We start from the raw sequence: 22,500 nt of genomic DNA, 5'->3' as shown, positions 1-22,500 counted from the left end.
TATCCACACCTGATTTACGAAATGTATCTCTATAGCCTAGCGTCTAATTTAGCCCGAGGCTAGTAGGCTACTCGTACTAACAAGCTTTATTTGCCTGCCTGACATGGAATATAAGTGAACTGCTTTTGTCTGCCAAAAATAGTTAGTTCTATAACTTATAACATCTTTGTTACTTAGGTGCACTTGTGGGAATTGTGCCACTATGCCTAGTGAAGTGGAGAACGTCTGCTGCAGAGAAATCACAAAGGTAAAACTGATAACTGTAACTTTATGCTAGGCTACTACACGGTTTGGTGTTTATTTCTATGGACTGACCTAATGTCCTAGCATAACATCCCCTTTAGATGAGTAGCTTAGGCCTACTAGTGAACTAGGCTACGCATGTTTATGACATCTCTAGCATAAAGCATCAGCATTACACTTGTAATGGTAAACGAGTGATCTCACCAGTTCATTGTAGTCTCAGCCAGGTGCATACTGTATTATAATCATTGTTATGTAAAAAAACTAATCAATGATACATTTTTATAATTAATATGTAATGGTAAACGAGTAATCTCACCAGTTCACTGTAGTCTCAGCCAGCTGCATACTGTATTATAAATCATTGTTATGTAATAAAAAAAACTAAATCAGTGATAACTTTTTTTTGTAAATAAAAGTCTGACAAGAAACCATGTGGCTTCCTGAATCAATATTGTCCATGCAGTCATGTAGCACTCTGAACAATGATGATGCCAAGGTCACTTGTTACACAGTAGTAGTTCTTGTCTTATTTTCTTTATTAGGTAGTAAGACGAATGAGCCAAGTGCCAATACCCATAATGTGCATGACAGAACATCCAGGCCTAGAACCTGTGTGTCTAAACCCATACAGTCTGCAAAATATCTACAACATTTACAAATATGATTACGGACCTGTTAGGCACAGAACAGAAGAAGAGTAAGTTACTTTGGCTGTAATAAGCTCTTACTAAACAAAACAAAAGCATTATTCTTATGTAATTTGTATGCATGTAAACATTGATGACAATAGTGCATAGCTTCTTCCATAGAGTATGAACCTTTGAGGTAATATTTGAAGAGTTTGGTTTCAAAATGCTATATCTCCATTTTTAAAAACATTAAAAAGTCATGTTATTCAATTGTGTATTTCAGATAATATCAATCAACTTGCTGTTTTGTTGTTTTGATTGAGTAAAGGTAAATCAATTAATGCCCAATTACAGTTCTACTGAAATTACTTGCAAAACAAATTGTAAAAAAATAATAATTATTTATCAAAGTTCTTTAAAATGGTCGATGTAGCGTTTTGGAACCAAACTCTTCATTTGAAAACAGTTGAACAGAGAACTGTGCCTTGTCCCTTCAGGCGTTTGAGGCATCTTGCCTATCGCAGCTTTGTAAGCTGGTGCTGGGGCTACTTAGGACCTAGTCGTCGGGTCATCATCCCGTCATGTGTGGTGCAGCGGATACGGCAGCAGTTCCCGTCTGGTGATTACATAGGCTTCAGACCACCTATTGATTGAAGCGGGAGACGTGACGGGCAACCAGCTCAGCCTTTGGAGTTTTCGGGAATTCTGCTGAGAGGTCTGGAGGGATGGGGATGGTCTTCAATTCCTCTGCAAAAGATGTAGGGTCCTCAAAAACTTCCTGCATGAGCAGCCTCATGAGTTCACGTACATAGTCTGGAAGATATAGCATTCAAATCCAATAAATGTATCCATAACAATCTGTAAACTGTTGTGGCTGTATTTAAAGAAACTCTTTAACAAACTTACTGAAGGTTGGATTTGTTTTCACGGGCTTCACAATGCCTTCCCCCCTCTTCGCCTTTGGAAAAACAACCTTGAAAACGGCCTGTCCTGTAGATGTTGTGGCTTGCTCCCGCATAGCATTTTCATTGTGGTGCATTGCTGCTAGATACAACCTATGGTAACAACACAGCAAAATTATTAAATACATAGAATGACTGACAGTCATCTCAATCAGTCACTTTTAAAATAATGACATTGTGTATTACCTGCACAACATTCCCATGAAGGGGACTACATTCTTTGGTGCAAAACGTAGTATCAGGCTGTGGAAGGACTCTAGCGATGAGGTCTGGTGATGGTGGCTGAGTTTCTCTACATCCTTCAGGACTCTCTTGTTGAGCAGTATTTTCTCAGCTTTGTGAAGTGCAACTGATCCTTCAGTAAAATAAGAACACGTGGTGAAATATCAACCCCCCTGCATCACAACAAAAGACTGGAAAAATGTAATACTTGATTTTCTGAGCAAAGATAATTTGGCACATACCAGGTTGTAACCATTTGCTAGGGTCCCTTGAGACGTGGTCGGGATGCAGACATTTGGGGAAAAGGGGGTCTTCATGAACATGAACATTTTGTAGGTGGTTTAGCAGTGATGTCCATTTTGCCACCTTTTCTGGTCCAGTGCTTGATGACGTGGCACACCAGTAGACATGGTTTTTGATGCTCTGTAGCCACTTCTTCAGAACATCACAGTCTTCATTGTGCGAAGCTTTCTCAAGTTTCTTGGACAAACCTGTTTACCACACACACTGATTATACAATCTGTTAATTGCTAACTTCAAAGTTTAGGATATGAATTAGGAAAACACTTTACCTTTCTCAAAGGGCCAAACGTCATAGAACTGAGTTACGCTGCGTTCCCTCAGAAATTTCTGGATCTGTGGATGACGGTCTGTCACAATGTAATCCACCTTCAATCCATTCGACTCCAGATGATCTAGGCATCTTTTCAGTCCTTCCTTCTCCATATGATAGCTGCCACCTACTTCATTTCTCTGGTAGTGAATGGTCATTACAAACAAAAAACATTAGACAAAATCACACACTTTTAAGATTCAAATTCAAACAAATCCAAAGAGAGAAACATACCTGAACAAGTTGGATGTCCATAATGGTGTTGCTCTCCAGATTCATTAGAGTGTAGCTGCCAAACTTTGCGGAGTGCCCTAAAATAATGTATTACAGAGTGTGTAAAGCTTTTCAGCACACCATCAAGGGATGTCATATGATTCAGAATGCAAACTAATAATTTAGTTGCCAGAATATTTCAAATTTCTACAAACCTGGAGAATCAGCCCTCATGTCTCCTCCTACTGCAACCACCCCACCAAGGTGCAATTGATGCTGGAAATGACTCTGCTGATCCATCTTCCACTTGTGAACAATAGCCGGTTCCATGTAATTCCTTGCATGCCTTCTGAAGGTGTCATACTGAAATATCTGGAGTTGCATGGCCTTGCACAGCTTTAAAGAAAAGACAAATAAGAGGCGTTTTAGACCAGTTTAGTTCATCACTAGAAAGATTCACATGTTTGAAATGGTAAAATGCTTACCTTTTCCAGTTGGATGAAGGAGGTCCCTGTAAAGTAGGTAGCCGCAGAAAGTTGTAGGTTGCCGACAGGGGTACTTCCAACCATGGGCTGACTCTCCCACTCTCTGAAGTAACTGCAGTGTGGACATCGCTGAGTGAAAGCCACATAGGTTCCCATCCTTCGTCGTTGGAGATTACAGCCCTTCTTACACACTGGACAGTTTTCAAACAGCTGTTTGAGGCAGCTTTCAAAAACAATATACTTTTCCTCATCATGTGTGGACTGTGTCTCAAACCTAACAGATTAGAAACACAACATAATATTAGCTTTTAAATATGTTTTCTAGAATATTAGCAATGTTGTATCGCTGGTAACCATATACTGAAAACAGTAGCCAATACTGCTTTTAGTACAGCCAATACTAAACAGTAGCCAATGCTAAAAACTTACGAGATGTCAGATTCCTCTGTAAGTACAGAATCTCCAGGGTTGTAAGTCGAGTCCAGAGGCTCCTTATGAAATTCATTTGAGGAGTCGCTCTCCTCCTCGTCCTCCAACTCAAGCCGTGGTCTCTTGCTAGGTCGACAGCCTGGGCCCTTTATTGGTGTAGACGCCAGTGGTGAGTCTATACCAGAAATTATTCCAGTGCCTACACTGAGAAGAGGCAGCTTTGTCTGGATACCTACGAATAATATAGACACATCTTATTAGAAAATAAAAAATAATTCAGCTGATGATTTTGTCCTGGGTACTGAAGATATAATACAGAGTAGACCTTGGTTAACAACTACATCACACAATACCTTTGCTTCTCATGTGTGCCGTTTTCAGCGATCCCATGGACAACTGTGTGCCGACTGAAGTCGTCTTCAATGGCGCACTTTGTACTCCCACAGAATGCATTCCCACGGTGTTACTTGTCTGGGTTCCCGCCGAAATAAGCTGAGGAGAGTCGGTCTGACGTCCGACGTGCTGGAAGGGGCTATATGGGGCACTGGAGTCCTGTAATTATAACACCAAAATCTGTTACGAAAATAATTTTATACAACCTAACAGTTAACATCTGAAACAAAAACTATAACCATTCAACCAAATAGTATCCCTCACATAGCTGACGTTAATTGTCCGTAGACGGACTCTGTTACCGTTTAGAATTTGTTTGAGATCCCCCGCGAAAACTAACGTTAACTTATAACGTTAGGCTACAAATAACACCAGTGACAAATTAATCAGCCTTGCGTCAAGACTACAGACTACTACTTCGCTCTACTTCAACATGGTAGCCTCACTATCAGAGCTAACTGCTACACATTGGTTTAATTATACCACTGAGCTTGCTTTTAAGCTACTGTAATTACACCTTTGCTCAGCTCAGACCACGAACTTAGTCAGCCTCTAGCACTAGCAGTTAGCTATCTCCGCTCGCAAGCTTGTAGGGTTAATTACCCAACTAACGTCAACCTTACACACAACAACTTTTGTTAATATCAAAAAAGGTTTACTTACATGTCGAGCGACATCTTCACCCATAGGGCCACACAAAGTTGGAACAGCATCTTCCCTCAGAGCAAGCAGCTTCGCAAATCCTGTGCTGAACAAACGCAGGTTGCTGAAGCAGCCATCCGTGAAGTGACGGGGACACAGAAAAATGGTCGGTAAAGTTGGGGGAATAGAGTTAAAAATAAACTCTAGCCAACAGGTATGTGTAGGCTCTGCCTTTGGCAAAGCATACAAGGGAGACGTCCCTTCACAACGAAGAAAACACCTTCTACCCATTGCTAACCGAAACTTTACTTGCTGAGAAACGCGAAATCGAACTGTTCTAGACTGACTGTGAAATCATCTGATGACGCTGTCCCATTTACTCCCAGCAAAAGTACGAGGTTACGTCACCTCGTACCGGAACTAAAATAAAGCAACGGCTGAAATTCGCATCGAGGCGTTTCTAGGCAGCTCAGTAGTCTGTCTTTGCGATATTCATTTACTCCCCCCTAGTGGTTACTTTTGATATTGTGTCTTTGCCGACCATTTACATACACAAAAAGCTATGTAATCCACGATAGGACAAGGAAAAAACGAAAAAGCATAATAGCACCCCTTTAAACCTTTTTTGCATTTTCCCCGGGCGTGGAGTTAACACCTAATGCTCCACTTAGTTGTCCTCTGAAGTTCTCATTTGCTTCCAATTACCGGATGCGTTTCCAAAGGGCTGCGCATTTGTCCTTGTCCAGGCGTCGCCGACGTCTGCGTTAACCCACCCCTTCTTACATATACCCCGTCTTTCATAAAACGTCACGCAAGGTACCATGGTGAGCACGACAAAACGCCAACCATGATTGGTTTCACTGATTGCATTACCTGAGGCCTTTATTAGGCTACTTGTGTGTTGATATTGCACTGGAGGAATGTTCTGGCGACAATAGAGATCCACCTACAGTACGTGCTCATCAAGCTACAGCCAGCGAGAGAGAGAGAGAGACTTTGTTCTCAGTTGTCCTTGGGGAAGTTTCATAGGGCAGTGGAATTATGCGAGTGATGAGGACTGGGTACTGAAAGCAATGGACAATGACTTCTAGTGACTTTTTTTCATGTTTGTGTCTGCCATTCACCCATGAAATACTAGTGACATGCTATACAAAAATGCACACACCTGCACTTACTATTCACACCCATCAGCACACAAACACACACGCACACACACGCACACAAACAAGCGCGCACACACACACACACACACACACACACACACACACACACACACACACACACACACACACACACACACACACAAAGAGAGAGAGAGAGAGAGAGAGAGAGAGAGCGGTAACCTCAGCACGTAGCTGATGTCCGCGGTGTCCAGTGGCTGCTTTTGTATCACCCTGGGGGGTGCTGTACACTTGTAATGGCCGGACAGTGGTTAGATCGGTCCCTCTCACACACAGACGTCCCTCTCACACACACACACACACACACACACACATACAGCACGTGGAGTATCAACATCAGAGTGATGTGGACACACTTTGTCACTTTGTTTCCCTCAAGCATGAGTGATTGTCTATTTCTCTCTCTTTCTCTTCTCATCTCTCTCTCTCTTTAACTTTCCCCCCTCTGACTCTCTATCCCTCCGTCTCCAGTGACAGATTAAGTCATGGAATGAAATAAAAGAGAAACCCTCTTTCATTCTTCCTGTCTTTCCCCGTTTCATCCCAAACCAGCACATTACAGACTTCATTAATCACACTTCCTCTTACACAGCCACCGAGCTTGTTAGCCGGCGTGTTTTGGCTAAGCCTGTGTTTGCAGGCCATTTATCATAGGCATTGTACAATTATTGGAACAATTACCTCTGCGGCACAGGCTGCTGTTTTCTCCCAATTATGAATGGATCCTCAGTGACAGCTTCATTTGTGCGGCGCGTTTTTGACAACGAGGCGAAGAATCGATAAGAGCGAGAGCTTGTTTTTCTTGCTCTCTCCGTTCTCCCAGTGCAACACATTTCATCTGTTCCTTCTGAAACTCGGAGGGATACCAGTCGCCCCCCCCCCCAAAAAAAAAAAGGGGGTGTTCTTGAGTGTGTGGGGCTGGATGTGTTTGTGTGAGGGGTACTGTGCTTCGACGTCGTCTAATGAGAGGGCGGGTGAAGCCATGCCAGAGTCCTTGGGTTGATGTTTACATTGGGACAATTTAATAGGTCTTTATGCTGAAAGCTTACTGTATGTGTTTGACTGTTGTGTGTGTTTGTGTGTGTGTGTGTGTGTGTGTGTGTGTGTATTTGTGTGTGATGTGTGTGACTCTTTGTGAGTGTGTGTGTGTAATATATTCAATAGTGTGCTTCTTCTAATTTTAAGTGTGTGTGTGGTGTGTGTGTGCGTGTGCGTGTGCGTGTGCGTGCGTGTGCGCGTGCGTGTGTGTGTCCTCCTCTGCCTGGCCCCCATCCCTCTCTGTGTGCTTGTGTGGGCAGCGCTCCATAACCCAGACGGGCTTTTCCTAGATCTCCGTCCCCAGCTGACAGCAGGCGTCTTGGGAGCCTTCCTCTCCCCGATCCCCCAGCGTTAATTCATCCACATGCCTCTCATTAATCACACAGGCCCTGCTGTTGGCTACCCGCGCAGCATACAGGCCAGAGCCACGAAGACGAGGGTGTGTGTGTGTGTGTGTGTGTTTGTGTGTGTGTGTGTGTGTGTGTGTGTGTGTGTGTGTGTGTGTGTGTGTGCCCCTATGTGTTTGTACGAGCACGTGTGTGTGTGTGTGTGTGTGTGTGTGTGTGTTTGTACGAGTTGTGTGTGTGTGTGTGTGTGTGCGCGCATATATTCACACTGGCCACATGGCACACACACACACACACTCGGCGCCCTCTAAGATGGGGCAGCTTCTCAGGCCCTGGGTGGGCTCCGCCACTGAGCCCAGAGCACACAACAGCGTGTAATTACAACTTCCTCTGATTGGTCGCCATCCAGAGCATTCACTCTGATTGGTCGAGATCCAGAGCATCCAGACCCGTCTACCGCCCAGAGGAAGGGGATTTACACGGACGGGCCTTAGTCCAAAATGGACGCCAGCTCCCAAGGAATCATCCTGCTCCAAGATGAGCTCTTTAGTGATGGCTTTGGAATGAACACGGGCTGTGGTGCAATAGACCTAATGCCTTACAGCGGATGCCATGGTTTGAGCAGAAATGTACCTTTACTGCCGCGTTAGCGTTTGAAAGTGGCGTGTCGTCAGTTCACATAGAGTGACAGAGCATGGTTCTCAATAATGCATAATGAATTTGAGCACCCTGCCGATACTCCCATTCACCAAATTAGAACAGATTGCACTATTTTTGTGGAATGAGCAGTTTGCGTTTTGTCTGAGGACCTGCCAACTGGAGCACTGACTTCATCTACTCATTTTAGTGCGAGTTCAGCGTCATTTTATGGCACATGGCTGTCCTCTCCCACTTCCCACTTCCCATTTTATGGCACATGGCTGTCCTCTCCCACTTCCCACTTCCCATTTTATGGCACATGGCGTCCTCTCCCACTTCCCATTTTATGGCATATGGCTGTCCTCTCCCACTTCCCACTTCCCATTTTATGGCACATGGCTGTCCTCTCCCACTTCCCACTTCCCATTTTATGGCATATGGCTGTCCTCTCCCACTTTCCATTTTTTGGCACATGGCTGTCCTCTCCCACTTCCCACTTCCCACTTATGGCACATGGCTGTCCTCTCCCACTTCCCACTTATGGCACATGGCTGTCCTCTCCCACGTCCCATTTTATGGCATATGGCTGTCCTCTCCCACTTCCCACTTCCCATTTTATGGCACATGGCTGTCCTCTCCCACTTCCCACTTCCCATTTTATGGCACATGGCGTCCTCTCCCACTTCCGTCTCCCTGTCTCTATTCATTCTTCTCTTTTCTCGCTCCATTCTTTCCTCCCCCTTCCCCCCCCCCTCTCCTTCCCTCTCTCTCTCTCTCTCTTTCTCCCCTCTCTCTCTCTCCTTCCCTCTCTCTCTCTCTCTTTCTCCCCTCTCTCTCCCTCCCCCCCCCCCCACCCCTCACTCTGATCTTGGTCTCCTCTGGACCCAACACCGTGGTCGTCTGGCGAGTCCCGCGACCCCTTCGGAGTCGTCCTTGCCTCGGAGCCCTTGGAGTTTTAATTAATCCGGCTTCTCCAGCAAGGCACCGCTAGGCATGCTGATTCTGAGATAAGAAGAGTCCAGGCAGAGTCTCTTCAAGGCGTGTGTGTGTGTGTGTGTGTGTGTGTGTGTGTGTGTGTGTCTGTGTGTGTCTGTGTCTGTGTGTGTGTGTGTGTGTTTGTGTGTGTCTGTGTGTCTGTGTGTGTGTGTGTGTGTGTGTGTGTGTGTGTGTGTGTGTGTGTGTGTGTGATAAGCAGTCTTGAGTGCTGCAGAGTGTTTTGACTGTTTACAATCTCACTCAGTGTTGCCAACAAGTGTGATTAGATGCCATCTGAGTATGCCAAAAAACACTCATTGATCTGCGTGAGGAGTACCTGTGCTGGATTTCATTCATAGTGTTGTCCTGTTACCAAACTAACATCGATTTAAAAAATAATAACATTCAGTGTCCTCTGAGAAAGTCTCTCCAAGTTAAATACTGTAATTGCTCCTGGGATTGAGCTCTTCAAAAAATATTGAATCCAACCAGAACAGGCAACTGTGGATGCCTGCATCTGATTGGTCCAGAGTTTTACAGAAACAAGGCTTTTCTCCCCTGTAACTCAGGAAAAGGAGAGAGACTGAGAGAAACACATATAGAGAGAAAAAAGAGAAAGAGAGAAACACAGAGAGAGAGAGAGAGAAATAGAGAGAGAGAAACAGTGAGAGAGAAAGAAAGAAACACAGAGAGAGAGAGAAAGAGAGAGAGAAACCGTGAGAGAGAAAGAAAGAGAGAAACACACAGAGAGAAAGAAAGAGAAACAGAGAGAGAGAAAGAAAGAGAGAGAAACACAGAGAGAGAAAGAAAATGAGAGAAACACAGAGAGAGAGAAAGAGAAATAGAGACAAAGAGAAAGGAGTGAGAGACTGATAGCAGAAGTTTTTTTTTTCCGCGACGGTGATTGCTATTCTTCACCCATCTCGGAGTGAGCAGATAATCCCCTGGCATCCAGCTGGGCACGGTGGGTTGCCCACCTCCACGGGCGCCGCGCGCTGCAGCTGAGGCTCCGGCTCGCTGTGGCCCCCTGGTGGGCATGGCGGGTGGGCATAAGTGGATCAGTCTGTTTCACCGCTGCGCCTGACACGCTGGCAGATGCGCCTGGTAGTGAGCTTAACCCCCGCTACCCTCCTCTTCCTCTTCTCCCCTCTCCTTGTGCTCTCCTCTGTCCTCACGCTCTCTCCTTCCTCACTCTCCCTCCTCTTCCTCCTCCTCCTCCTCCTCCTCCTCCATCCTGTTCTCAGGATCCTGCTGCTTCATCCCTTCATTCATAGCCCACCTCGCTACACACTCCGACCGAATTCAGCAGCACGCTCCTCATCATCAGACCCCCTCTAGTCTTCCAGATCCCCCCCCCCCCCCCCCCCCCCCACACACACACACACACACACAAGAGCCTCCCCACCCTGTTCCCCATCCAAACACAACCAACCTCCACCCTCCACCCCTGTACCCCCAGTTCTCTCCCTGCCTTGTCCCCCTGGCTGCCTGGCCTGCTGCATGGCCCTGAGATGATATTAAGGCCTCAGCAGCCCTTCCACCATCCCCGGTACCCCCCCGGACGCCCCCTGTCCTGGGCTCCTAAGCCTCAATCCGCCCCCCTCTCTCCCACTAGTGCCACTAACCATCCACCCCCACCCCCTCCGTCTCCCTTCAGTGCCCACACTGGTGGAGTTATCTTCCAGCAGCCACTGCCTGTCCTGAGCTACTAACGGAGTAGAGAGGGTGGTGGTGGTGGGGGTGGGGGTGGGGGTGGGGGTGGCTGTAAGTCAACAGATAAAGCCCCGGCAGGCCTTTCTGCCAGGCTTTGCAATCTCATCAGCACTCAGCCTGCGCGTGTCTCTCACCCCCCCTGTTTCTAGTCCTGGTGTGTCATCCTATACCCCCCACCACTTTCGCCTCCTGTGTCTGATTCTCTCAATTTGGCCCCCTGCTGGTGGCATCCTGTCGGTGCAGGCAAAGGGAGGGACCTCCCGCCAGTGGCCTAATCCGGATTGATCGGTGCGGCGCGCGGTCGCATCGATTGGCGTCGCTGCTTCCTCGCCTTGGCGCGAGCTCAGCAGGCATCGGTCTGACAGCCTTCCGGCTGGGCATGTCCGTGTCTGCCCGCCAGCCGGGCAACCCAGCTCCTCACACACACACGCGAGCACTTCTTCCAACCTCCTCACACACACACGAGCAACCAAGCTCCAAGCTCATGCCACATACTCCCCTCTCATACACCCACAGCCATGAGAAGCTCCCTTCTGTCCGACCCTAAGACACTCACCCTTCCTCGGTCCGTACACCGTCCTTCACGCACGTCTGACCCCTTCTAAAGGCCAGCGCCTCGGGTTAATCTAAAACTATCATTTGGAGTCAATAGGCTAATCGTTAGCTAATTGGATTCAGTGATGTGTGAGACTTGTGGATGCTCTATGGAAAGATCTCTTCCTGTTCTTCGATAATAGGTGCCCAGGGGTGTGTGTGTGTGTGTGTGTGTGTGTGTGTGTGTGTGTGTGTGTTTGTGTTTGTGTTTGTGTGTGTATGCCCAGGGTCATGGGCGTGTGTTGGCTTGTGTCAGGGGAAGAGCTAGGAGGGAACAACACAAAGGTGTGCTTTTTGTCACCTTTACACCTTTATCTTGTTTTCCAGAATAATGACTGTTCTTGATGGTGCAGAAACTGAACTCAAAGGTTGTGTGATGGAGGAGACTCTGTGTACAGCTTTAGGCCCCATCCACACAGAGACACTTTTTGGGTTAAACGCACCGGTTTTGCTTCGTCTTGGCCGATCGTCCAAACGAATCCTGTAAACGCACTGCCCGAAACCGCACATTTTGAAACCTGGTCCCAGGGTGGAAAAATCTGAAACCGTAGCCCTTGTGAGTTCGTTTGGACGGCGAAACCGCATACCTGCGTATTGATGATGTCATCACCACACCTCAGCTGCCCTGGACTTGACACTTATAGTATTGCCTAACAATACTAGTTTTCATACATGACATTACCTACAATTACACTCAGTAGGATAAATATCACAACTGGTGCTGCGCAGCTCTCATTCTCATGACTTCATTAGAGAAGATCATTATCATGACTTGGTGGACTGAACAGTGTTTTCCCTGTGTTTTCTTGATGCATTTCTAGCTATCGTCGGTGACGCGAGAGAACTAGTCAGAACTTATTAGGGAAGTGCGGTGTAAGTTTAAATTAATTTGTGTGTAGTGCCGGTGTCATTCATTTATTTTACATGTCTTACAACATAAATAAATGCATTCATAGTCTAGTGAAGTCAGATATGAGCATACAAAGACGCGTAACTCATGTTAAGCCTATGGTAGATGCGCACTAAATGCGAATGCGCGATTTGATGCAGGCAAAAGTATTGACTGTTACTAACGAAGGTATAGCAATATTATAAATGTGGCGAAAGAATAGCCTAACTTGGGTAGACCTAGCGTTTAGTAGCCTATGCATTTGCGGTGATAGCCAAAACTAATGTGAATCGCGGACTATCCTACAACCAAAGAAAGTAAAGGAGATTATTTGTACCTGCGTTAGCCAAATAAAGGACGGGACTGCACCCTTCACAAACTGTAAAAATGAAGTTTATTAGTTTTACAGTTGACTACAGTTGGCAGTTTACTATCAGTCCACACAAACAATTCTGGTTTCCTTGCACTAGCCATTTTCATCCTAGCCTATTCTGTCTGTTTGTGTAGCCTACAACACGCAAGCTTTGGTCAATTTCTGTAAGAGAAACAATGCCACCTATAGGCCTAGGATATGAAGTAACGCGTTGAGTCGTGTGGAGATGGATCCGTTTGGACGCAAATATTCTTGATACGGTTCCAGGGAAGACAGAGGAAAAAAAGATCGGTTTGGTATGGGTGGACTAGCCCTTAGTTACCTTATGTAAATGTAAATATAAATCCTATTTCAGGCCTTTATGTAAATGTAAATGTAAATCCTATTTCAGGCCTGCGGTATGGGTGTTGAGTCTCACTTAGACTGTGGATCCTATTTCAGGCCTGCGGTACGAGCGTTGAGTCTCACTTAGGGCCCGTCTACACGATGCCGGCATTTTAGGAGGCTGTAACCGGTATTTTTTTTAACCGGGTTCCAAAGTGGGATTTTTTGAAACCGCCGGCTAACTTTTGCTGTGTAGACGGTACAGCCGGCAATTTTATGACCACATAGCTCCACCCCTCAACTCAGCCACCGCACTCGACCTGACACACTGCTTGTCAGAACAAACCAAACCATTTGTTTATCATATTAAAATGTTTTTTCTTTCCCGTCATGATTTATGTGTACAATGTATCAGCCTTTTGTGGCTAATTTAGAAGCACTACTATAATATTAGCCTACTACAACCTATGACTAACGAATGTTAATGTTTTCTCCAGTGGTGCTCAGACCTAATGCAATACGTAAGCATTTGAAATTCCACATAGCAGTCACATACCTTGAAAATGAACTTTATTAGTTTTATCAGTTGAACTGAAAACCGAATTGTCTGTGGTCTCCTTATTTCATGCGACTGCTTAACAAACTGTTTCAACGATGTTTTGTCGTCTACTCAAATTACATGTGAAGCCTCTGCACGGCCCGGCGCCATCGACTGGTCTGACATACGCACTACAGCATTTTTAGCCTCTTCACCTCTGTGTGTGCACACAAGTTTTTTCTTTACCGGTTTTGTTAAAGGTGTGAAAGCAGTAAGAGGAAATACACCCGTTGGTTTCGTGTAGACGTAGCCCTAGACTGTGGGTCCTATTTCAGGCCTGCAGTACGAGTGTTGAGTCTCACCCAGACTGTGGGTCCTGCAGAAGCCACAGTGGTTCGTTTGCACACAGAGAGCACAGACCACATGTTCCCGTCGATGGCTTGGATTTTAGATGAAACGCGGAATTGATCAAAAACACACTGTTCAGCAGAAAAGGTGACGTGGGTCTGTCGATGGACCCATTTGAGCCACAGTTTGTCTTAATCAATGGACCATCTAACAGGACTGTCTTGTCGCTTGAGAAAAACAACAGCTACTAATACAAAAAAACAGTTTGACGGCACCAAAAATAAAGATTGAAACACAGATCTGAATCCCTTTTTGTTCATTGTGAGGCAGTTGGTTACGCATAAACCAGACCAGCTAAATATAGAATGTGTTTTGACATGGTCTTATATCTAAATAAACTTGGCATAGTGGGGAGCTTTTTTTCTGCTCAGGAATTTCAATAAATGTGTAGTTTTGCTGAGAAGGGCAGGTCTACATGGATGCTTATGTTGTGCGGATGGACTGTGTATTGAACATTGAAACAAATTGAAATGCTACTCTGGGTGCTGTTCGACTCTTCACACCTCTGTTCCACAGGAACCTGTGCTGCTATTCTCTCACCTGTGCCTGTCATTTGAACAAACCAGACCCCCTAGAGTGGTGCATGCTGGGTAAATATTCTCGCAGCAGGAAGTTGACAGCTGTGTGAGAGAGCTACTCCTCAGCTCCCCATAGGTATACCAGCAGCACTTAAAGCACATTGTGCAGTTTCTCTCTCTCTCTCTCTCTCTCTCACACACACACACACGCACACACACGGACATACCCACCCCACTGTCTGTGTCTAGTACCTGTCCCTGTGAGCATGCTACTACAGCCCACAGTGAAGCCAGCCTCCGGTGCCTTTAGTGCAGTGGTTGGCCCTTGGCTTTCTCATTCCAGCCTTCCACTTTAAAAGCGACACTTAACCCCGTGGCCATCCGGATCAATCACCACTCGCAACCGCTCACATGAGTCTTTCCCTCCCTGGGCACCTCTCTCCACAATCAATGCCCCCACTCGAGTCAATCTTATTGTAAATCGATGGAGCATGTCACTGTGGAAACACACACACACACACACACACACACACACTGCAGGTTCAGTTCTGTTTCAAATCAAAGTCTTCACCCACTTCACTGCTTACCCAAAATCAATGCTCCCCCCCAGCCCCAAATCAATGGTTTAGTCCACATTCCTTTAGACGGGATCAATAGGTGGTGCCACACGTCACCCCCACCCCTCCTGCGCTCTAGATCAATGGGGTTGGTCCACTCACCTTTCTTCCAATCAATGAGTCACTCTGCCGTCCATTAAAAATGAATGACTTTGCGTCAGATTGCCCTCTTAACACCTCCTGACCCACGCAAAATAACTGCCACCTCATAACGTGATGAAATCAGTCACCTTCTTCTGCTCCCCCCCCCCCCCTCCAGCCTCCTCTACTTCCTTTTCTTATATCAGCTGCTTAAAAGAAAATGGCCGCTGCTCACAAACAAGTACAAAAATGGACATCTGCAGCCGGCAAGTTCCGGAACAGTCAGGGTTGGTGCCTTGAGTTAGCTGGAGACATCCATTAAAGCCCTACCCTCTTTTTTTGGAAAGATATAAAAATGTCTTCGCCCCTTCTGCTAAGACTGCTTGTTACCGGTTGAAGTGGCCCATGGTTAGTTCCAGGGAGCCATTTAATCGGAGTCATTAAGAAATTGTTTGAGAGGTTTTTAGGCCCTGGTTGCCACGGCGACGGCGTTCGGGGTTGTTGTTTTTGTCCCGGTGAGGGGGAGAAGAGGCCCCGCTGCTGGTGGGGGTGTTGGTGGTGAGGAGGAGGAGGAGAATAGGTGGCGGGCTGGAAGCCACTTTGCAGAGGCTCTGTGGCGGATGTGGAGCTGGGACAGATGTCCATGGCTACGGAGGTAGAGCCTTAATGGCTGTGGGAGAACAGAGAGGCAGAGGCCGCGGCACGCCAGAGGTTCAAAGCTCTCCTGGGAGGTACAGAATGTTCCGGGGAAGCCAACATTTTAATTCAGCAATGTCACATGCTATGAACTCGCTGCCACTGATGCTCCTAATGCTTTCGATGTCTCTTTGACTCACTCACACACTCACTCACTCACTCTCAAATATACACTTGCTCATATACTGTAAATGCTCTCTCACACATACACACACACACACACACACACACACACACACACACACATATACACACACACACACACACAGACACACACACACACACACACACACACACACACACACACATACACACACACACACACACAGACTCTCATTAACACCCATTTTTCTTTTCTCATTTAGTTCTGCAAAGACCAGCCATCTGTTTGGGTTTTTGGCAGAGAAGGGAATGACTGTGTGCTCAGGCATGTGTGTGTGTGTGTGTGTGTGTGTGTGTGTGTGTGTGTGTGTGTGTGTGTGTGTGTGAGAGAGAGTGTGTGTGTGTGTGTTTGTGTGTGTGTGTGTGTGTGTGTGTGTGTGTGTGTGTGTGTGTGTGTGTGAGAGAGAGTGTGTGTGTGTGTGTGTGTGTGTGTGTGTGTGTGTGTGTGTGTGTGAGAGAGAGAGAGTGTGTGTGTGTGTGTGTGTGTGTGTGTGTGTGTGTGTGTGTGTGTGTGTGTGTGTGGTTTAAACTGCTCTGGGAGGTATGGACAAGGGCATCTAGTCTTGCAGGGGTTATATAGAACACCAATTGAGTCTCTCGAGTGTCGGTCAGCTAAAACTAAACCAGAGGCCAGAAAGTGAAAGGAAGAACGAGGGGAAATCAAAGGAGATGTAGACACATGCACACACCGGTGCTTTATTACACAAAGGTGCTTTATTAGCATGACTGTTTGATTACAGTGTTGCTTTATTAGCATGACTGTTTGAGTACAGTGTTGCTTTGTTAGCATGACTGTTTGAGTACAGTGTTGCTTTGTTAGCATGACTGTTTGAGTACAGTGTTGCTTTGTTAGCATGACTGTTTGAGTACAGTGTTGCCAAAGCTAGTGTTACAAATAACACCGTAGCCTAGTAACACAAAAGAAAGAAATTAGAGATACAGCAATGTGGGTATAAGCAAGGGAGTGAGTGTCATGGTGAAGGTGCAAACAGTAGTCCAACCATAGTCCTTAGTTATGTGTGCCTGGCAAGGTGCTCAAGAGAGTGAGTGTCATGGTGAAGGTGCAAAAAGTAGTCCAACATTAGTCCAACAGTGCAACAGTGCAAGAGTAAGTGCAACAGTGCAACAGTGCAATTGTTGCACTGTTGCTCCATGGAGCACTTGGTCTCAAGTGCATCACGTATTCCCCATAGACCAATTGTGTTTGGTCCACTTTACCTTGTCTGCTTCTTTGTCCTATACAATTAATACTCTCCACCATCATCCTGTGTAAACTGGAGATGTCCTGAGCTCCAAGGCTATGTCCCGGGTCCTTTGGATGACCTCCGGCTATCTATTTTTTAAAAAGCTGGCCCTTGAGTTTGTGAGGCCAGGAGCGGGGTTACCTGGCAGAGAGTCTGGACTGTGAGATGTCCCTCTCCGCTCAGTGCTCTCTGTGTGTGGATGGACACACACTCACACACACATACGCACCCTCGGTACTCTCTGTGTGTGGATGGACACACACACACAAACACACACATACATACCCTCAGTACTCTCTGTGTGTGGATGGACACACACACACACACACACACACACACACACACACACACACACACACACACACCCTCAGTACTCTCTGTGTGTGGATGGACACACACACACACACACACAAACACACACACCCTCAGTACTCTTTGTGTGTGGATGGACACACACACACACACACACACACACACACACACACTCACTACTCTTTGTGTGTGGATGGACACACACACACACACACACACACACACACACACTCACACACACACCCTCAGTACTCTTTGTGTGTGGATGGACACACACACACACACACACACACACACACCCTCAGTACTCTCTGTGTGTGGATGGACACACACACACACACACACACACACACACACACACACACACACCCTCAGTACTCTCTGTGTGTGGATGGATACACACACACACACACCCACACACACACACACACACACACACACACACACACACACACCCTCAGTACTCTCTGTGTGTGGATGGACACACACACACACACACACACACACACACACACACACACACACACACCCTCAGTACTCTCTGTGTGTGGATGGATACACACACACACACACACACACACACACACATACACACCCTCAGTACTCTCTGTGTGTGGATGGATCGTCCCCTTCATCAGTCCGTCTCTCCTGAGCGCCTGATTCTCCATGGCAACTGGGATGGGTTCTGCAGACGCCTGTGTGGCCAAACTTTCTCTCTCTCACTCTGTTTCTGTGTGTGTGTAGCTGGCATATATGTCCTTAGGTGTGTGTGTATGTGTGTGTGTGTGTGTGTTTGGAAGACCTACATCAGATAGAAAATAAAAAGTACAGCACCCACCCCAATTTTGCCCTTTGAAAGAGAGCATGTGTGTGTGTGTGTGTGTGTACTGTATGTGTGTGTGTGTGTGTGTGCACGTGTGTGTGTGTGTTTACCACAGAGAACACTAAGGCAGGCCTTGGCTGCAAAGCTCATATGTCTCTCTGGCTGCTCATTAGAAGGGCTGGCTTTGATAAACGCATCTAATCAAAATTCCCTCCATCTGCTAAACCTTGCATGACCACAGCTACCAACGGGGGGCAGATAGTTTGGGCTCCTCTATCATGGCTCCCACTCATTTGAAGACACCCCATCCCTTAAGCCCATCTCTTTCTTTCACACACACACACACATGCACACACACACGCACACGCAAGCACACGCACGCACATGCATATACACGCACACACACGCGCGCACGCACACATACACACATACAGACACACACATACACATACATACAGACACAGACACACACATACACACACAGACACATACCACACACATGCGCACACACACACACACACAAAGTATCACAGTATTAAGACACACACACACACACACACACACACACACACACACACACATACCATCCCTAGTCCTATCACCACTACTCCTCTCTGTAAATGACCAAAGCCTTTTACAAAAAAGCCTTTCTCAAAGCCAGACTGCCCCGCAACACCACAGCATGCACCACAGCAAGTCTTCACAGCACCCCAAAGCAGCACCCCAGAACAGCGCCCCAAAACAGCACCCCAAAACAGCACCCCAAAACAGCGCCCCAAAACAGCCCTAGAAAGAGAAGCTTTGCCACCCAGCGCAAAGGCACGGGCAGGTGCACTAGCTATGACAGCCGAACAATAACCCTGTACAAGAGCCTGGTGTGTACTTACTTTTAGAAGAATTAGGGCATCAAAAAACAACCCCCTGTCAACAGGCACACACTCACTCACGTGTACTCAATTCTTCCATATGACAAAGATGAAGGCATCGATGAAGACGAAGCCATGGCAGCAAAACAACAGGTCTGTCCGTGACCTCAAAGCTTGTCTCGTGCCGGTAGAAAACGTGCACTCTTCCAAGCAAGTGTCTATTTTATTGCTCTTGTTTGTTCTCTCTCGTGTGCATTGTTTGTTTGTTTGTCTTTGTTGCTGCTAAACTGATTTCCATTGTCACTGTCAGTAAGGGAGCTGAACATGCATCTGTACCAATGGAGGAGGCAAGGGGCTGGTGGAACACCTTAACTCTGAGAGGACACACTTTGAGATTTTGGCATGAGGGTGGAGTTGTTGAATGTTGCAAGGGGGCCGTATGGAACTGGAGTGTGTGTGTGTGTGTGTGTGTGTTAGGGGTGGGCGATATATATCGTCTGCGATAATATCGTGATTGTTGTTTTAACGATGTGCAAATTGACATTATCGTGTATTTAAATGACTTATGGGGGAAAAAACACTCAATCATGCATTGAAGACTCATACATTCCCAGGAGGTGTATGCGGGAGAAGCCCCTGGCTGCAGCAGAGCAAGTGTCACGTGATCACTAGTGGGTCACAACGTTGTCACACGCAGGCCTAATGTTTATTTTGTGCAGCGAGAGTAGCCTATGCGGCTACTTCTGTACAAGTAGCATTGACAGTCACGTTTTTCCTACACGGTATTATATGGAGAGAAAACATTAGCCTTTGAGTATTTTAATAGTCAGTTGTAAACAAAGAACTATTCTCATGTAACTCTTTTTGTAAATGGACTGAAGTTCGCTCTAAATATCTACGTTTACTGATTATGCTAACCGTTAGCATCTCTATGGGATTTCTCATATACATTAGCCATAAGCTAACGCATTCGTTTCTATTCTGTAACTTGGAATGCGAGCCTACATGATTGCTCTTAAACAAAACATCGAAGGAAATAACTGAGATGTACTCTGTTGGTCTGCTTAGTTTTACAGTGAATCCTATGTAAAGGTTTGAAAGGAACTTCAGCTTCAGATTTTCTCTTGGGAAACTGCCTATTCATCTCTAATGTAGCTGGCTAGACCATGTCATTGCCACACACACAAGTGGCAGAATTGGAAATGTGTCATAGAGTGACAATGCATTGGTTGATTTGGTTAAAAAGTCACAGGTTAGGTTATTGGTTATTATTGTAATGATGCTATTCATAAATAATGAGCTGTAAAGTAACTCAGACTTTAACATTTTTTTTTAAAGGATATCGACTAGTTATCGTTATCGTCAAAATCACAAAAAATATTGAGATATTATTTTTTGTCTATATCGCCCACCCCTAGTGTGTGTGTGTGTGTGTGCACACACGTGTGTGTGTGTGTGTGTGCACATTTGAGAGAAGGAGAGAGAGAGTGTTCCCCCTCTGTCACAAGGACACACACACACACACACACAGAGTAGTCATGCTGATGGCCCTCTTTTCTAGAGCATGCCTACACATGTACACAGACACACACACACACACACACACACACACGCACACGCACACGCACACACTCACACACAAACACACACGCCTATCCCTATATAGTTATCGCTTATGTCCACTTGGTTTTCATTTGACTTTTTTCAAATGTTTCATCTGAACTTTGCCTTTTTCCAACACTTTCTAACCACTTTGAGAGAGAGACAGACAGAAAGAGAATGAGAGAGAGAGAGATGGAATGAAAAGAAACATCACACAACCCTGTAAAGCTTGAAAGAAGAAGACTCCTCTTGTTCCTCACCTCTCGGCCTTCTCCCCTGCTCTCCTCTCCTTTCCTCTCCTTCTTTTCTCTGACAGACAGTAGCAAAGAGAATGCGTTTGATGTGTTTGAGCCTGAAACATTCAACTACAATTCTGTGTCTTTATGACATGAGACACATTGATAGATACCCACACCCACACACACATACACACATGCATAGAAAGAGCTGTGAGCTTTAGAAAACATAAACGTCAGATACCCATAAATCCATATGAATTGAGTCACAAATGCACAGATATGCCATCTCTTTGTCTTACACCGCCTCAGAACAAATCTCTTACATGAGCACTCATACATGGTCTTGTCCTACACCTACACACGTACGCCTCTCTTACATCTACACACACACAGACACACACAGACACACACACACACACACACCCACACACACACACACACACACACTGCCTACACCCCCTTGCTATTCTCCGCAGCGGTGGGAGGTTTATCTGCAGGAAGGATCAAATCAATGCACCTTACTTTCCTTTAAAGAGCATCTTCACTTATTATCCCACCTCAGGAGCTGTTTACCCCGGCCTTAATATATGGATCCGGCATTTCATTACCAACGGCTGACACAGGAAGGGGAGCCGGTGTAATTGGGACCAAATAGAAATTATGCAGGTTTCTTTGTGTGGTAGAGTGGGGAGGCTGGAAAATAAAATTAAAGGTAATTGCGGATAAGTGTGTTAGAGGTTTAAGAACCTATTGAATGTGTGTGAGTGCATGTGTGTGGGGGGTGCATTGGATGGGAGAGGGTGGGAGATAGAAATTGAGAGTAGATATACCAATTTGTGTATGATTGTGTGTGTGTGTGTGTGTGTGTGTGTGTGTGTGTGTGTGTGTGTGTGTGAGTGTGTGTGTGTGTGTGAGAGAGAGAGAGAGAGGGTGTCATATTGTCAAATAGAATCACAGTAGTGAATCCCACTTGGCTCTGTCTCTGTATCGTATCACACCTACGTATGTGCATCAGTGCATGTGTGCAAATGTGGTTCATGCTACAGAATGGGAACATAAAGTGCATTTGTGTTTTGTGTGTGTGTGTGTGTACGTGTGTGTGTGTACGTGTGTGTGTGTGCGTGTGTGTGTGTGTGTGTGTGTGCGTGTGTGACTATGCTCATTGAGGCCAGGCTAGAACCACTCCATCCCTTGAGAGATGCCCTCATCAATCAGTCCATATTAGCATCCAGTAAACTGCTCTCACCGGATTGGCTGGCCATGAGACCCCGCCTAATTGGCCGCAGAGCTCCAGCTGGGTGGGCAAGCCGGGCGCCTGATTCGCCACAGGGCGGTGATTGATAGGCCAGTCATCGGAATGCATCTCTGTCTCTTTTCTCCCTCTTTGAGGAAGGGGGAGAGAGATAGATAGAGGGAGGGAGAGGGTGGGTGTGAGAGAGAGAGAGAGGGGGTATCCAGTGTTGGGTTAAAGGGATAGATTAGTAAAT

General features: G+C 46.2%; 3 protein-coding genes and 1 long non-coding RNA gene across 6 annotated transcripts in view; 3 read left to right on the top strand and 1 right to left on the bottom strand.

The window, feature by feature from the left end:
* The window catches only part of LOC121694082 (P2X purinoceptor 7-like), a 2,103-nt gene extending 363 nt beyond the window's left edge, over nucleotides 1-1,740 (top strand). The window contains exons 2-5 of one of the 3 annotated variants that reach the window (XR_006025660.1): nucleotides 178-247; nucleotides 789-943; nucleotides 1,159-1,203; nucleotides 1,373-1,740. Coding sequence is in view for 2 of the 3 variants with exons in the window: in XM_042074020.1 (XP_041929954.1) it covers nucleotides 178-247; nucleotides 789-943; nucleotides 1,373-1,529 (382 nt within the window). In the remaining variant the exon portion in view is untranslated. The remainder of the gene's footprint in view (nucleotides 1-177; nucleotides 248-788; nucleotides 944-1,158; nucleotides 1,204-1,372) is intronic. The other 2 variants (XM_042074020.1, XM_042074021.1) reach the window with 2 other exon arrangements.
* tenm2 (teneurin transmembrane protein 2) overlaps nucleotides 1-22,500 on the top strand; it is a 230,263-nt gene that overhangs the window by 48,111 nt on the left and 159,652 nt on the right.
* LOC121694081 lies at nucleotides 1,519-2,803 on the bottom strand. Its single transcript, XM_042074019.1, has 5 exons — nucleotides 2,632-2,803; nucleotides 2,302-2,550; nucleotides 2,024-2,192; nucleotides 1,782-1,930; nucleotides 1,519-1,688 (listed from the first exon to the last, which is right to left on the bottom strand). Exons 1-5 carry the CDS (start codon nucleotides 2,783-2,785, stop codon nucleotides 1,519-1,521), a joined length of 891 nt encoding a protein of 296 aa, XP_041929953.1. The 5' UTR covers nucleotides 2,786-2,803.
* Nucleotides 12,701-22,500, top strand: part of LOC121694086 — a 17,706-nt gene continuing 7,906 nt past the window's right edge. Inside the window, exons 1-2 of the long non-coding RNA XR_006025661.1 lie at nucleotides 12,701-12,900; nucleotides 19,326-19,329. This is a non-coding gene — a long non-coding RNA (uncharacterized LOC121694086). The remainder of the gene's footprint in view (nucleotides 12,901-19,325; nucleotides 19,330-22,500) is intronic.

This window comes from Alosa sapidissima, chromosome 20 (genome assembly GCF_018492685.1).
Source record: "Alosa sapidissima isolate fAloSap1 chromosome 20, fAloSap1.pri, whole genome shotgun sequence".
NCBI classification, from domain to species: Eukaryota; Metazoa; Chordata; class Actinopteri; order Clupeiformes; family Clupeidae; genus Alosa; species Alosa sapidissima.
This window is presented reverse-complemented; position numbering and strand designations above follow the sequence as displayed.

Bases quoted from the DNA above. Each gene is read 5' to 3' on its own strand.
- LOC121694081 (XM_042074019.1), bottom strand. From the start codon at position 2,785: ATGGAGAAGGAAGGACTGAAAAGATGCCTAGATCATCTGGAGTCGAAT. The intron at 1,931-2,023 runs GTAATACACAAT...TTGTTACCATAG, and splicing joins TTCATGGGAATGTTGTGCAG to GTTGTATCTAGCAGCAATGC. The intron at 1,689-1,781 runs GTAAGTTTGTTA...TATATCTTCCAG, and splicing joins GAAAACAAATCCAACCTTCA to ACTATGTACGTGAACTCATG.